At 37.5% G+C, this 16,999-nt stretch overlaps 1 protein-coding gene across 3 annotated transcripts in view; it reads left to right on the forward strand.

The window, feature by feature from the left end:
- The window catches only part of GFPT1 (glutamine--fructose-6-phosphate transaminase 1), an 81,996-nt gene that overhangs the window by 4,964 nt on the left and 60,033 nt on the right, over positions 1–16,999 (forward strand). For all 3 annotated transcript variants that reach the window (XM_082426009.1, XM_082426011.1, XM_082426010.1), the window contains exons 2-4: positions 8,034–8,141; positions 10,590–10,697; positions 16,726–16,851. In XM_082426009.1, coding sequence (XP_082282135.1) covers positions 8,034–8,141; positions 10,590–10,697; positions 16,726–16,851 — 342 coding nt within the window. The remainder of the gene's footprint in view (positions 1–8,033; positions 8,142–10,589; positions 10,698–16,725; positions 16,852–16,999) is intronic.

Here is a 16,999-nt window from a genome sequence, read left to right on the forward strand (position 1 = left end):
AATTCTGGTTTTGGAGATTCGCAATTAACAAGTTTAAAGGTTTTAGGAAGTTCTACAAATAAATCCATTAACTTTGTTTAACCCAGTATTTCTTAAACCTTTAATTATGGAGACTATTTTTCACCTCATCCCTAATTAGCATCCTGCATTATAGTGTTCTCTTTCTGTGGTTTGGGAATTTTTGACTGTACATTTTAGGTACCTAGAAAGTGTTAGAAGATATTATATATATAATATATAGATATTATATATATATATACATACATGAAACAATCACTTTGTTGTACAACAGAAATTAACACAACATTGTAAGTCAACTATACTTCAATAAAAAAATGTTGATAAAAGAAAAAATAACAAAGATACTTGAAGTGATCACTTTGTACTTGGCACTCTGCCTTTTGGAGAGATGACTAAAACAAAGGAATTGCCTTCAGGGAATTGCTGTCTGATTGGAGGAAACAGTGACTACACATATAACAGGTGTGGGTGATAATACACAGTCCTTGTTCATTGCCATATTCTAGACTACAAGTGGAATGAATAGACATTCTGAGACTGGTTAGGCCAAGAATGTTCCAGATGATAGGATAAGACTCTTAGCTGAGGAGTGCTGCCAGCTGGTAGAGAACTAGTGCACTGTGAGAGATACCACTGATGGCACGTTTTACCCAACAGTGAATGGAGTCAGAAATAAAATGAGAACTATTGCTAGTGGGTTTGAAAGAAGAAATAAAAGTGCCAGGAAAAGAGGCCAAAGAATAGTGGTTAGAGGCAGAAGAGTTCCAAAGTGGTATATTGCGTTGGACAGAGTCTGCAAGAGTAGAAAAAGGTCATTCATGTTTAATATTGCAGAGACAAGTTAATTGCATTTAGCTATAAAGAAATCGTTAGAGAAGTTGCATATATGAAGGCAGAAGGATTTGAGTTTGTGTTGAGGAGAGCATGTATACCAACAAAAGAGAGAGTATTGTGAAACTAGGTCCCTGGTAGAGTTGAAAAGTTGAGTTCCTGATGTGTAAGCTGTGAAATTAACACCAGGTGTTCATTGATTGATTCATACTCTAGGCATTGTCTCTAAATTGACTAAAAGTTGATCTAGATCATTGGATAATAAAAATTCAACCCTCTGTTGTGTAGGATCCTCAGAATATTTTGCTGTTAACAAAAAGTTCTATATTTACAAAATTGAGGAATCTCTTACCAAGAGTTACAAGCAGGAGAGGCTGGTTCAGGGAATATGTGTGGAATATGTTTCTCTATTTTCAGTCTATAAGGAAGGATAGGCTTATAGGGTGTTATACTGTTAAGATGAAGAGGAAGGCTTCAATTCTATGAAGGAAGAATCTACCGAAAATGAGAAAGAGGCTGGGAAGAGAGAAATGGGGGTTTGAGAGTAGTCTAGATTCTAGACTTTAGAATAATATCTGGGGGAAGTGTAAAATTTAGACAAGCAGTGAATTAGCAGGATTGGTCAGCAGTTGGGAGGGCTCCCATGAAAGTGGACCTGAGATGAACGGATGACCTGAAATGGATGGACTTCACTATAGGGGCGCTCAGGGACACAGGGGTGAGAGCATAATGGGCCCAGAGGGGCTGGCTTGGCAGCATGAAGAAAAATTGTGGTCTGATGTGATTGATAAGAGAGAAGTGGGAGAGATGGAATGTTTAAAGGTGTGTGAGCAGAAAGTGCATGCCTTTTCTCGGGGAAGATGATGATATAGGTAGACTGTGAGGGAGTGTATAATTAGAGATGTCAGTGTTTAAACAGTGCTTTGAGTTCCAGGATGTTAAATGTGCAAGAGAGAAGTGTTACAGAGCTCCTTCCAGTGGCCCCATGTATTTACAACAAAGTAGGAGACACTTGAACCAGCATTTTGCAAATAGGAAAAAGATTTGGAACAATTTAAAAAAACACAAATAATTGAAATTTCTCATGTGTCACTCCATATAACTTTTTCTTTGTGTTTTTAGGGGTGTAGGAAATGTTATCTCAAATATTTCTTTTTTTTTAAAGATTTTTAACCACATGTTCTGATTAATTTACTTACAGAACTGAGATTCTTTTTTTTTTTTTTTTAATTATTTATTTATTTATTTATTTATGGCTGTGTTGGATCTTCGTTTCTGTGCGAGGGCTTTCTGTAGTTTCTGTGGGCTTTCAAGTGGGGGCCACTGTTCATCGTGGCGCGCGGGTCTCTCACTATCGCGGCCTCTCTTGTTGCGGAGCACAGGCTCAGTAGTTGTGGCTCACGGGCCTAGTTGCTCCGCGGCGTGTGGGGTCTTCCCAGACCAGGGCTTGAACCCGTGTCCCCTGCATTGGCAGGCAGATTCTCAACCACTGCACCACCAAAGAAGCCCTATTTCTTCGTTTAAAGGAATCTTACCTATAGGATGTGCCTCTATAATTATAGTATTGACTATGTTTTATGGCAAGTGTATAGTTGGTGTGTATAACTTAATTGCAGAATTGTTTATAATTACAAAGAGTTAGAAAAACCTCAATAAATAGGTAAATGGGTAGGTAAAATATGAGAAATCTATTATGGACTATTTTTATTATGCAGCCTTCAGTAGACTGGGGTAGATGGGTTGTACTGACATAGAAAGACCTCCAGCATCTTAAGAGAAAAAACTACAGAGCAATATATATGTTATCATATTTATGTTTTAAAAGAACCAAAACCTCTAAAACCATGTACATCTGAGTTCATATAGGTAGAAAAACTCATAGCCGAAGGATTGGGACAGTGTATGTGGGATTAATGGTGGTTATCTCCTTTGTGGAGGTAGAAAAAGGAGATTTTTCACAGTTCATTCTGTAGGATTTGTGTAATTTGAATCTTTAACGATGATAATTTGTAACTTGGGTTATAAGAAAAAATTTTTAAATGAAACTTAAGTAGCGTTGTAGATGGATTCTGTTTCAGAAGATATAAAATTTAGAGAAGGAATTTGAACACTTAAAAATTCCAATGTCTAGGGTTTCATCAGAATATTGAAGTTGTCAAGTGAAAAAATATGTAAAAGCAAAATTTCTTCTTGAAACTAATATAATATTGCAAGTCAACTATACCTCAAAAAAAGTAAAATTTTTTATTCGTAAGAACATAAATTCAACCAGACATAGGAACTTTAATAATTTGATTGGTCAGCTAAATTGCATTCAGTTTTCATTTCAATAAGGTTTAATAGTCTTTGCCTACAGCTAGATTGCTTTTAACCAGGTGTGTCAAGTCTGTGATCTACGTCATGTCTGAATATCTTGTTAAGCAAGGTGTTCATAAGTGCTTTTATGTAATTGAATTTAAGTTGCCGTTTTCTGAGCGTGATGCCTGTAGGTGCAAGTCCTTGCTTCAGTTAGGGAGATATTTATTCCAAGTGTATTACATTATTAAGAAAATTTGCACTTTGGAAGCACAAGCTGATGTGGGATTAGAAAATCTCCTGTGCTCCATACAACCACTGTTTGTGTTACTGGAGCAATTACTGAAGAGTGGTGGAGAGTTGATTTTTAGTCTTTTGTAGGTACTTTAAGCAGAACTATTTATTGCGAGGTTTGGTGAGACAAATCAAAGACCTGAAATAGGGATTGCTACCCTAATAAGCACAATTTTGAGTTATGAATACCTACCCGGTAAACATGCCCTGCATGCCTGATTGGCAAATTATTTGCTATTATATTTTCCCAGCTACCCCAAGATTACAGATAACCCACTAATCTGTACAAGTGGGCCAGCTGTGCTCTCAAGGGGCTGGTCTGTAAAACTGACAGATTCAACCTCTTTATCTTTCATTTTCCTAACCAGGGATAACTTTCTTCTCCCAGCTCTGTTACTTTGATCTTAGAAAATTTCTCTACATGTGTCATCCTTTTATTCCTTTTAGTTCCTGCCTAGTTATGCAAGGAGAAATATTGCTCCTACTTCTTCTTCCTCAATTCCTCCCCTTCCCTTTTTCTTTGTTCCCATAGTGAACCAAAATAAATGACAGTAATGATTATTGGTAACAGTAGTGCTTCCTCTGTCAAGGAGAAGGCAGGTTTTGAATTGGAATTGATATATGGTATTTCATCGAATCTAAGATGCCACTTATTGGGAAATGTACCATTTATATATGGACCACAAAGAAAGAAAATATGACTGTCTTAAAATCAATGCTGTCAATATCTGAAGTCCTAGAAAGTATTGTGAGGATGCTTTCAGAATACCACAGGCTAAGTAATCTGTTTGTCTTTACCTTAAAGCAGTGATGAATCTTAGCATCACTAATAGGGAGTCACCAGCCAATATAAAAAACATACATACTTGTGAATAATTCTTGTCCCTCAGTTTTAACCTAAATCAGTCAAGCCTTTAGATTTCTCTTCCAGTTTGCGGGAAATACAAGGAATAGAGGAACTGGTCAGACCACACAATGTGGAATCAATTAGGCATAGCCAGAGGTGAGAAATTCAACAAGAAAATTGCTCCTGGCTTATCAGTAAGTCAGTGTCTTGGAGGAAAACAGGGCATTAGGGGAGACCATTCTGGATTCAAAGAGACTTATGAGACATAACAATCAAATGTGGGCTGTGATCCTTTATTATATTCTAGAATAAACAAATCAGCTGTAAAAGACATTTATTTTTGTTAATAGGGAAAATGTGAATATGAACATTGTATTAGATGAACTAGAGCATTATCTTAGGTGTGATAATAATATGGTTTTGTAGAAAAATGTCTTCATTTTATATGTTACTTTGCTTTTATTAATTCTTAGTGATATACTCTGAAAATACTAAGGCCCTTCACCAGGTTTCTAGCTTTAATTTGCTAATACAATGTACACAGAACAAATCATGTAACTGTCAGAACAAAGAATTGAGGCCCAGAGGAGTACAGTCTGTAGAGGTATTAAAAAGTACCAAATGCATAGCATATAGCAATCTCTATAGCAATCAAAGAAGAATCCTCAAAAACCATAGAATATCAAGCTGGAGGGGACTGCAGGTGTCCTCAGATGTCAGAGGGAGGAAATACTTGGCCCTTGTGCTGTGACTCCCCACGTAATAGAAGTTGCTAATCAGTCATGGCTTTCCTTCCTGTATGAGAGACAGGGTCACTGAATCCTTTTCAGAGGTGCTCTCTAGAGCCAATACCAATTAAAAACCTGTTGGCACTTATTGTGAAACTTATTTTACCATCTCTCAGTCAAGCCCATTCATTTTGCAGAAGGGAAAGCTGAGGCTGGGTGGTATAGTGGAAAGCTTCGGGGACACGAGTTAAAGAATTTGCAGGATTTCTTCAGCGTGAGAAACTTTTATGAGCTAACAAATGTTTAGTGTGAATTTTATTAGTTTATCAAATAGTTAAAATTTAAGTTTGTTTGGAGATGAGTGATACTGGTTTAGAGAATACCTCTTTCCCTATAAAATTGTACTCAGGATCTCAAGTTTCACACAATAAGCCAATGTAAATCAGGGAGATTGAAGTTAGAAATAATATCAAAGTTGAAGGCTGTTGTTGAATTACATGTATTGAAGATAGTGAATTTAATATTGCATCACTCTGAATTTTCTTGTAAAAATGTGTTGAGTCTATAACTTGTCTTAAAAACAGTTGTTTTTTGTCATTAGCATTTAAATTGTTTTAAAAAAATTGGTATTTGATTATTATATTTAATCTTTAATTCTCTGAATGTATTACTTTTACCATCAGAATTACTTTTTTTTTTTTTTTTTTGGCTGCGACGCAAGGCTTGTGGGATCTTAGTTCCTCAACCAGGGATTGAACTTGCGCCCTCGGCAGTGAAAGCACAGAGTCCTAACCACTGGATCACCAGGGAATTCCAGAATTACATTTCTTTAAATGAACAAACCAAACCAAAAAAAACCAAGAATGTAGAAACAGAGAACAGAGTATGCAGGGTATATAGAAGTAGAAATATAATGTTATATACATGAAACATATAATGTTCAAGCCAATATTACTTCAATTAAAAAAAACTCAATAAAAAGGAATTACATTTCTTAAAAAAAAAGGGAGAAATGATTTAGTAGTGAATTTTTCTGGATGTGCTGCATTATTGGGATGTGGACTTCGTCTTCAAGGCTTTCCAGAGCCCTCAGCCTGCAAAGAATTTTTGACAGTGTAATGTGTTGTATTAGTTAATGATTTTCAGATGAATTAGATTGTATCCTCCTTTAGCAGATTATTTAGCTGATGCTAATCACAGTGATGGAGAGTAGACTAGTTGAGAATCAGTGTTCTTTTAGCACATTGTTTTTTCCTTTTTTCTTTTTGGCCACGTCGCGCGGCATACGGGATCTTAGTTCCCTTACCAGGGATTGAACCCATGCCCCCTGCAGTGGAAGTGCAGAGTCTTAACCACTGGACCACCAGGGAAGTTCCTCTTTTAGTGCATTTATATTAAAGTTTTATTTTGGGAAAATATTTATATTCTGTGTATTGTCCATTAATGAGCTAATAGAATACTTATTTGGGGCTGATAGTTTTCTGTGTGCATTTAATCTTTATCAAAGGTCAGTGACCCATGGGGGGAAAAGGGTAGAACACATAAAAGTTTGATTTACAATTGGGTTATTGGTTTAGTTTTTTCATATTACAGTTACTTTATTAAGGACCAGCAATAACAACAAATCCCCCAGACCTCATGCAGTGTTGTGGTGCAGTGAAAGTGAGATGCTTGTACAGTGCATGATAACTTAATAGATCTTTACAATTATAATTTTTAAAAGTATGAATGAACATAGGATTTCTATAAGTCTGGCCTTGTACTGCCTTTTTTGGGAAAGTTCAAACTGTTGTTTCAGGTTGTTTTGGATTTTAGTTTTAAAATGTGATTTCCTTTTTTTTTGAAAGGTATGACTGAGAAAATTGCACCGTACTCATCATGGTGATCAGCATACACATTACGGTGGCTTTTTTGTCAAATATTAACTATGTGATATTTTTGTATGCTGAAATACTTTGATAAGACCAAATTCTTTATAGAAATAAAGATACCTTTTCAAATGAAATGAAAACTGGTCATTCCAGAGTTCTGCCCCACAGAATTAATCCCCTTAAGAATCAGTGGCATTATAGTGTAAGATAGTTAAGAAAAAAGAAAATTCTTTCATAAATAAGCAACTTGAGTTTATATTTCTTTATATTTTGATTTTCATTTTTTATACATTTTAGCTATATCCAGCCTGGCCAAAGCACAATCATGGGAGACCTCAGACAATTTCCATGCTGCTATTCCTGAAATGTGGATTTCCTTTACCTGTGTTCTTCTACTGCCTCTTTGCTCTTCTGGATCAGTTCTTGTTGTACAAGTCCCTTTATTTATAGTTTTGCTTTTCCAAATGATTGCCCCTTTCCTATGAATTCTCAAGAGTTGTTAACATGTATTATGGTTATTTGTCCCTTATTAATCTGGTGAACAAGTGAGAAACCATTTGTCCTACGATGATTATACATATTTTTCGCCCATTTTTCTCTGTGATTAAATTATTTAGATTGTGAGTATTCGTCACATCATTGCTATTTATAAGTTATTTATTCCTAAAATGTGTTGATAGCATGGTCGTTGAAAGTATGAAAAATTATTTCATCTGTATAGTTTTGGAGGGTCCATATATTGCTTAAAATACTTAGTTCAGAAAATGTTTTCCTTTAAAAATAATGCTCAGTATATACGCCATAAACCCCAAATTTGTTGGTTAGTTTTGAAGCATTAAATTTTAGTTGTTAAATTGTCAGTGATGGAAGGTAAGTGAACAGTCTTATAAACTTCTTTGAAAAAACTAAACATTTATTTTGACTTATTTGCTTCAGTCTTTTATACCTGCAAGAAATTTCGCTTTGAAAAAGTTTCACTGCCTTTGAATAATTTGAAGTGAAGATTCTTTCTTTTTTAAAGATGGACTGTAGCTTCACATTTTTGCACATCTTAGACATTATTATGAAAATTAAGATTTTTGTCATAGTTATGCCAATGTTGATTCTCTAGTTAGAATTTTCTATTAAATATTTGTTTATTTGCAGGTATATTTGCTTACTTAAACTACCATGTTCCTCGCACGAGACGAGAAATTTTGGAGACCCTAATCAAAGGCCTTCAGAGACTGGAGTACAGAGGATATGATTCTGCTGGTATTTCCTTTAAAAAAATATTATGGGTGTTGCATGGTTCTTGAATAAATAGAAAGGGTTTTTTGTTTGTTTTAGGTTACTAGATTCTTTATAATGTTCATTTTGTTGTTTCTGGTAAATCTAAAATCTGAAGAATTTTTGTCTTTTATCATGTTTAAAGGGTTTGTTCATGCAATTTCAGCAGCATTAGCATTTATGTAGAATATTGCTTCTTACGGGTATCTTCTTTTGCTAAGAATGTTGTTATAAAAACAAATCACATGGGGCATTTTCATTATAAAACAGAGTTCTTAAGGCCTTACTCTGTACATTTTTTTTTTCTTTCCTGTAACTTTTAATTTCTTTTTCTCCGTGGATTCCATGCTTTTGGCATGTGAACTTGCCCAAGATTCTTCTATCTTAGATAATCAAAAAAGCAGATAAAAATAACTTTTGTCAACTTTATGTTCTACTCCAGCTTCTTCCCTTAACTGTATCAGGGGTCCCCAAGACCATCCCCAGTTTCAGTGATTCCCTAGGAGGACTCAGCATATAGTTGTACTCATGGCTATGGTTTATTACAACAAAAGAATACAAAGCAAAATCAGCAAAGGGAAAAGGTGCATGGGGTGAAGTCTGGAGGAGAACAGACAAGCTTCAGGATTCTCTCCCTGTGCAGTCATGCAGGATATGCTTAATTCCCCCAGTGAGTTGGACAAAATGTGTGAAATGTTGTATACCAGGGAATCTCATTAGTAACTCAGTGCCCAAGACTGTCTCTGGGGGCTGGTCATGTAGATACCCTCTGCTTAACATGTGCCAAAATTCCAGGCTCCTAGAAGGGAAGCAGACATTCAGCACAAGCCACATTGTTTGCACCAACAGTGTAGGTGCAGTAAACCATACTTAATCAGTTACTGTGGTGGGATCCCTCCTGAAATCCAAGTTCACAGATGCCAGCCAATGGCCAGCTTTGCAAGCAGGCCTTTCTAAGACAGCAGTCTTGGGCCTGCCATATTAACTCTTTTCTGTACACTCAACATTCCTGGTTGTAACGGACATTTATCTTCCATGACTCTTCCTCAGTTAATGGAAAGTCAATTCCTCAACTCCTTTGTTCTTAAAATTCTCTTTCCTCAGCTTGTCTGACAGCACATCTTCTCATTCTCTTCCTAACACGCTGATTATTTTCTGTCTGCTTTGGGAGCTTCTTTTCTCCCACCTGTTACTTATATTAATGTTCTTCAAGGTACTTTCATAGGCCCACTTTTCTTATTTTGTATTTTCGTGGGTGAGCTCTGACTTCATCAGCCTCCTGTATGTTTTTGTTTTTGTTTTTTTTAATTTTTATTTTGGCTGCGTTGGGTCTTTGTTGAGGAGTGTGGGCTCTTTGTTGCGGGCTTCTCTCTAGTTGCGGTGCATGGGTTTAGTTGCCCCGTGGCATGTGGGATATTAGTTCCTCGACCAGGGGTTGGAGCCACGTCCCCTACATTGGAAGGCGGATTCTTAACCACTGGACCACCAGGGAAGTCCCAACCTCCTGTAGGGTTGTGACTTAAAATCCAGATGTATTTCCCGTGCTGCACACCTGTATTTCCAGCTGCCTCCTAGAAATTTCTCCCTGGATAAACCACGATATTACAGACTTTGCATGTGCAGAATTGAACTGCATATACTCCATTTCTCACCCCACTCTTCACTCTGTTCTTTCTGTGTTTTTGTATCAACAGTTAGTCACTCAGCAAGTCCTTTGAGCCTGGGAGGTGTCCCAGACGTCTCCTGCTTTCTCACGTTACCTGCAGTCAGTTCTGCTTCTCAGTATCACCCATCTCTTCATGACCATTGTGTAGCTCAGGCCTTCCTCATTTTTGCTTTGCTGTGGGTGTAACTTCTCACAGCAGGTTTCTTCTTCCTGTTTCTCTCCTCCAATCTTTATACTGTTTCCAAAGGGAGTTTTCTGAACTCTTTCGCCATGTAATTTCTCTGCTTGAAACTACTCAGTGCTTTTCCAGTACCTTCAGAGTAACTTTTTCAAATTCCGTAGGAACTTCAGTAGAATCTTGAGAGATGTGTTCCCTGACATTCCCTCCTTACCCTGCTCCTGCAGTGGGTGCCCATCTTCTTCGTTTCTCCATTGTACTTCAGTTGCAACCTGTAGTACTTTTATTATAACCACATAACTTTTATTATATTAAAACCACACTGTATTGTAATTATTTTTTTCCTTGTCTGTCTTCTCAATAGACTATTGAGAAATTTAAGAACAGGAACTGAGTTTTCTTCATTTTTATCTCTAGCAGCTACCATGGTTGTTGACATATAATAGGTTTTCAGTAAATTTTGAATTGATAAGTAAGTGAACTAATTAGATGAAAAAAAATATTTTTTCCTTAGAAGTTTTGCCTTACAGTGATAATCTAAGTAGTAGTCAGTTTCTAAATCTTGCTTTTCTACCTCTCGGTGATTTAGGTGTGGGGATTGATGGAGGCAATGACAAAGACTGGGAAGCCAATGCCTGCAAAATCCAGCTCATTAAGAAGAAAGGAAAAGTTAAGGCGCTGGATGAAGAAGTTCACAGTAATGTACTTAGTTTGGATTTTGAACCCCCCTCCTCTTTTCTTCCTTCTCCCTTCCCTACCAGATTACTTTTCCTCCCATATTTTGGGGCCCATTTTGAGAATAGTGATTCTTAAAGTTGAAGGGAGGGAAGAAAAGTAGTTTTGATACTATCTGTACTGGTTTTAATATCCCTTAGTTTCAAAAAATGATATTAACTAGGGAAGGAACTTAATTATGTACATTGTGTTCAGAGCGAGCTTAATATCCTAAAATGAAGTAGCCATCATTCCTGAGGAAGGGCCTTTCGTAAGACAAAAGGTGTTTTCAGTGGTGCCCTTATTCATGTGTCGTCACTTGGTGGTTGTCTTCACTTTGGACTAAACGCTGAGTTTGGATGTGTAGTCAGTCTGGATGTTGCACCTTTTAGTAGGTCTGATACAATCAGGTATCATATTTTTCCCTCATGATTTTCTTACTTCCCTGGCATAAAGTAGTTGCCAGAGGTACATGTTCCATTAAAGAGGGTATACTTTACAGTATTTAGTTCATTACATTATGTTTATACATTTTATTTTTTCACAGGAAACTTGAAAACAAAAACTTTGAAGTAGATTGATTGAAAAAACATTTTAAAAAATCCTCTAAAAAGCCAGGAAACAGTAGGTTTTTTATATACCTGCTCAAATGGATGCCATCGTTATCATTGTAAAGAAGTGCAGGTGGAAGAGGAGAACGATGGATTTAGTCATTTTTAATTTTCACATAAGCCAGACATTTAGCTTTGTGGTACAATTGATGCTTGAACAACACGTGTTTGAACTGCTCAGGTCCACTTATATGCGAATTTTTTTTCAATAGTAAATACTACATTATTACACCATCCACAGTCGGTTAAATCCATGGAGGTGCAACCTTGGACACAGAGGGCTGACTGTAAGTTATGCTCGGATTTTCGACTGCTTGGTGGTCAGCACCCCTAACCCCCCGTGTTGTTCAAGGGTCAATTGTACTTGCTTAACAAATTAAATCAGTACTTATTTTTTATGTATTGTGGGTAAGATTAGCTTGGGATAAAGCAGACACCCAAAAAACTACACTTCAAAAACTGTGGTTATAAATATTTGGTCTAATGTGTGTACTGCATCCTGTTTACCAGGCTGATTATAGTAGGTTCTACAGGAGAGAACAAACAAGATTGGTTTAAGATTCAGGGGAGAGCTAGTTCCCACAAGTTAGGAAGACTTGGGATACGTAAGGAATGGCTGCTGATTATATTTGGGCAGTGAAGGTGAGAAGGGAGGACCTTCTGAGTAGATTAGCTTGGAAGAAGATAAGAATAGGGAAGGCAAGTTTGATGGAATGGTAGGTAGTCCTTTTAATCTACTTTGTTGGTAGATGAGTGGGAGGCTAGAAAGGCAGATTGTGACCAGAATCACCATCTTTGAATGTCAACATATTGAAACATGCCTCCTCCTGCAGGAAAGTGACCCCTTTCCTGGAATGGGTCACTTGCAGACAGTGCTGGTCAGTTTGTAACTCACGTGATGAATCACTTGGAAGAGCAATCTGGCAATGTCTAAATGGGAGATGCCTATACCTTGTGGCCAAGCACTTCCACTCTTGGGCAGGTACTCGAAAGAAACACTATGACAAGGAGACATGACAATAAGATGCATTGCAGCAAAGTTTAGAAGCAACCTAGAATAAGTTGTATGTGATAGTGAATGACCATGTGTAGCTTTTGAAAGACATGTACTGGATCTGGTTCTGCATGTGGGGACGTGCATAATTTCTGAGAACTTAATGTTGAGTGAAAAAAGCAACCTAGAGAAGGATATGCAAAGTATTGTACCATTTAAAAAAAAAGAACACTATAATTTATGGATATAGTAGCATAATAGAAATTTGAAGGCATAGGTGGGAAAGCTCTTGTGAATCCCCTGGGGAGGAAAGGGATGGAGCAGGGTAAAAAGGAGGCACCAACTGCATTTTTTTACATTTTCGGGTTTATTTATTTATTATTTATTTTTGGCTGCGTTGGGTCTTTGTTGCTGCGCGCGGGCTTTCTCTAGTTGCGAGGAGCGGGGGCTACCCTTGGCCGTGGTGCGCGGGCCTCCCACTGCAGCGTCTTCTCCTGTTGCGGAGCTCGGGCTCTAGGTGCGTGGGCTTCAGTAGTTGCAGCACGCGGGCTTCAGCAGTTGTGGCTTGTGGGCTCTAGAGCGCAGGCTCAGTAGTTGTGGCGCACAGGCTCAGTTGCTCCGCCTGCTGTGGGGTCTTCCCGGACCAGGGCTCGAACCCGTGTCCCCTGCATTGGCAGGTGGATTCTCAACCACTGTGCCACCAGGGAAGCCCACATTTCAGGGTTTAAAAAAGATCTAAAGCATAAATGGTTAGACATTAACATTTGTTAAGTCGGAGTGTGGTTATTTCGATGTTTGTGATGTTTATTTTATTATTCCCAGCAAGTTTTAGTGTTTAACCTCTTAAGACAAAAGGGAAGGAAGACATCTCAGAGAAGACCTTTAGATTGCTTTTTGGTAGCTCCTGACTTTGATAATACTTGCTAACATTTATTGATTGCTTTCTGTGTTCCAGGCACTCTACTAAGTGCCTTCTGTATAGTCCTCATCATAACCCATGAAGTAGGTGAAATTATCATCCTCATTTTGCAGATGAGAAAATTGAAGCTCAGAGGAGCAGGTACTGACATTAGATGGTGTCAGCAGTAAAAGCAGTGAAGTTTGGGGGCAGAGGAAAGGCAGAAGAGGACTGCTGTTCTAGGGCATGACAACAAGGAGAGATTTTTTAATATTTTATGTCTTAAAGATGTAAAGCACAAATGGTTATATGTTAACATTTGTTATCTGGGTGTAGGTATTTGAGTGTTTCATTATTACCAGCAAATTAAATATGTTTGAACTATTAAAAAAAAAAAAAGAAAGATGACATCTGAGAATAGGTACACAGAGGGCAAGGAACCTTGGGAGTAATAAGGGTGGGGGGAAGACAGAAGATGCAAGAAAGGAAATTATTGAGGCGTTACAGCTCAGAAAGTCAAGGCATAGGTAGGGAGTTAGCCTTTATAAGAGTTAAAGGGAAAAGAAAAGCTAATTAAAACAGAGTTATGAGGTGAAGGGGAAACCTGAGTAAGGTAGATTGAGGGACTATATAGGTAGGATTGAGGCTTAAAAAGGGTATAAAAAATGTCATGAGCTGTTGGGGAATTGAATGAGTTCTCAGTTTAGTGAATAGGGAACATGGATACATGTTCCTTAAATGGCAACAGTTAAATAGATTTGATAATTACCCATGAACTTGAAATGGACTCAATTTACAGAATTTTGTGACTTTTTTCAGTGTTGCTTGGCAGCTTGCGGCGGGCGGGGGAGAGAAAACTGAGTGTAGCGTTGTCTAGACTTAAGGTTCAACAAGGGGCTTTAGAATGGAGTAACAGTGGATAGGAAGAGTCCAGATTGGAGCCCTGATTAATTTATAAAACATGCAATATTTCTTGCGGGGAATATGCGTATTGTCATAGCAATGATCTTTTTCTTACTAGTCATTAGATAATGTTCCTTTGGCAGCAGTGAAATAGGTATGGTAATTACCGTGAATTTGAAATGAGTTCATTTTATAGACTCTTGTTGTTTCTCCAATGTACTTTCTCTTGCCAGCAAGTGGGGGAACATACTGCTTTTAATTATAGTTAACCCAAACAACTAGTCAAATGTTTTCACTGCTTGCATTGCCTGTTAAGTAGTAATAAATGGAAATCCTTACTTTTCTGGAGGTCATTTATCAGGTCGCCTTAATTTTTCAGAACACAGTTAAGCCAGAAAAGAATACATTGATGATTTTATCCATTGATTGAACTACCCAACAATAGTTTGAGTATCTGTCCTATATAGCTTAGTGCTTACGATTCAAAGATAATAAGACAAGCTGCTACCTTTGTAGATCTTAAATTCTGGCAGAAGCCAGGTAGACAACATGTCATAAATGTTATAATAGTATGGCAGAGTATACACTGTGGTTTTAGTCTTAGGTTCTGGAGTCAAGCACTCTTGGGTTCAAATCCTGTCTCTGTTTCCTATTAGTTGTGACCTAGGGCAGGTTCTGTGACCTCGTGAAGCCTCAGTTTCTTTATCTATAAAATGGGGACAGTTGTACCTAACAGTACCTAATTGTATTGTGAGGATTCAATAACAAAATGAATATTTATTGAGTACCTATTATATACCAGCCATTGTTCTAAGCCCTTAGGACAAAGAAAAGATAAGCAAACTCCCTGCCCAGATGGAGCTTACTGTCTAGTGAGAGGGCCAGATGACAAACAATAAATAATGTTAAGTAGTGATTAGTGCCATGAAGAAAAAGTATGGTAGAGATGACATTTGAGCAGAGATCACGTGATTGTCTGAAGAAGGGAATTCTAGGCAGAGGGAACACCAAGTGCATAGATTCAGTGTGGGTTTGGCCTGCTTATAGCTGGAAGTCAGTGGGGCTAGAGCTCAGTAAGTGAGGGAGAGAGTGGCAGGAGATGAGGCTAGAGAGGAGGCTGATGGCTAGGTCATGGAGGGTCTTCAGAATGATGGATTTTACTCTGTGTGTCGTGGGAAGCCACTGGAACATTTTGCATAGGGGACTGACGTGATCTAACTTCTGTTTTGAAAGGATCACTTTGGTTAGATTGTACAGAAGACTGGACACAGGGCGACCAGTTAGGATTCTGTTTAGTAGTCCATGTAGAGATGATGGCGGCTTAGGCCACAGTGATAGGGATAGAGTGGGGCGATGTCTATAGTACCTTGCACAGAGTAAGTTCTCCATAAATGTTAGCTGTTGTTATTTGTAAAAGGTGCATTGAAAGCTTCAAGGAGTGATTGGAGTGGGTTGGGAGAGAAGGATGGAAAGGTAGGTGGGGACCAGATGGTGAAGGGCCTTTGTATACCATGAAAAGGTGTTTCGGGCTTTATCTTGTGAGAAAATGGTTTTCTGGTTTTATGTTAGAATTTGAGAATCTTTTTTTAAATCCATGTGACCAGGTTTAGGATGATTCATATGGGTAGCTATGGATGCAAACCACATTTTAAGCAACTGGAAGTCTATTTAAGGATTTTAAGCATTGTTTCTTAATCAGATTTGTATTTTAGATGACCTCTGTTTAGCCAGGATAAAATCTACAAAGACTATGTACTAAAATGCGTGGACTTTCCTGTTCACACTTCTGAGCATTTTGCTCTTAATTTAGACCTAATTCTGATAAGGTTTGTTATCTGGTTTCTTAGCCAAATGAAGTTTCTATTTAGGAAATTAGAAGGAGACATTACTGGTAGATGCTATACTAGAACTGTCTTTTTTTTTTATTCTTTTCCCTGGAGGAAGCGAGAAGAGAGAGTTCATAAGGAGAAGGAATTAGAATAGCTGCTTTGCAAGACAGAGGAGCATCAGCCCATAACCTCATACTTTCATAGTGCTGCTTTGTTTTCAAGGACTATTTTTGATTATGCAAGCTCTTCATAATTGCAGTTTATGGTGTGAGATACGGTTACATTCACTGGGGACCAAAGAAATTGCAGTCATAATGTTGTGTGGCATTGAGAAAATGAATTTTTTTTACATGTCTAATTAAAATGATACTGATTTTTTTCAAGGGAAGGATTAAATACAGATTTTTAAAAATCACCTTAACTCTTTTTGACCATAAGTTTGAAAATTTTCAAGCCTCCAGAAAAGTTGAAAGAATAGTACATTAATCATCCATAGACTTCATCTAGTTTTACCAATTGTTAGCATTTTGTCACATTTGCTTTGTCTCTTTGTATACATTATTTTGGTTGTTATTGGAACCATTTGCCCTAAATATTTCAGCTGCATTAACTCCTGTTAAGTCTTTTAATTACTGTTTTGAATATGCCTGATCTTCAGTTTCAATAATTATATATTCCAGGTGAGCAGAACTGTAATAATTACATTTAACTTTAGCTTATAGCATTATCTCTACAGCATGATTTCATATTGAAATTTTTTATTTTATCTTCTTCAGAACAACAAGATATGGATTTGGATATAGAATTTGATGTACACCTGGGAATAGCTCATACCCGTTGGGCAACGCATGGCGAACCCAATCCTGTCAATAGCCATCCCCAGCGCTCTGATAAAAATAATGGTATGGACAGACTGTACATGCTCTGGAGTGTTTGTAGAGGGCCAATAATAGGAGAAGAATGAAAACTCTGTTTTCATTATTTTAATATGGAAAATTTCAAGCATATTCAGATGTAGAGAGTATACAGAACCTGATATATCCATCACCC

The sequence above is a fragment of the Balaenoptera physalus genome (genome assembly GCF_965194825.1).
Source record: "Balaenoptera physalus genome assembly, chromosome: 15".
Classification (NCBI taxonomy): domain Eukaryota; kingdom Metazoa; phylum Chordata; class Mammalia; order Artiodactyla; family Balaenopteridae; genus Balaenoptera; species Balaenoptera physalus.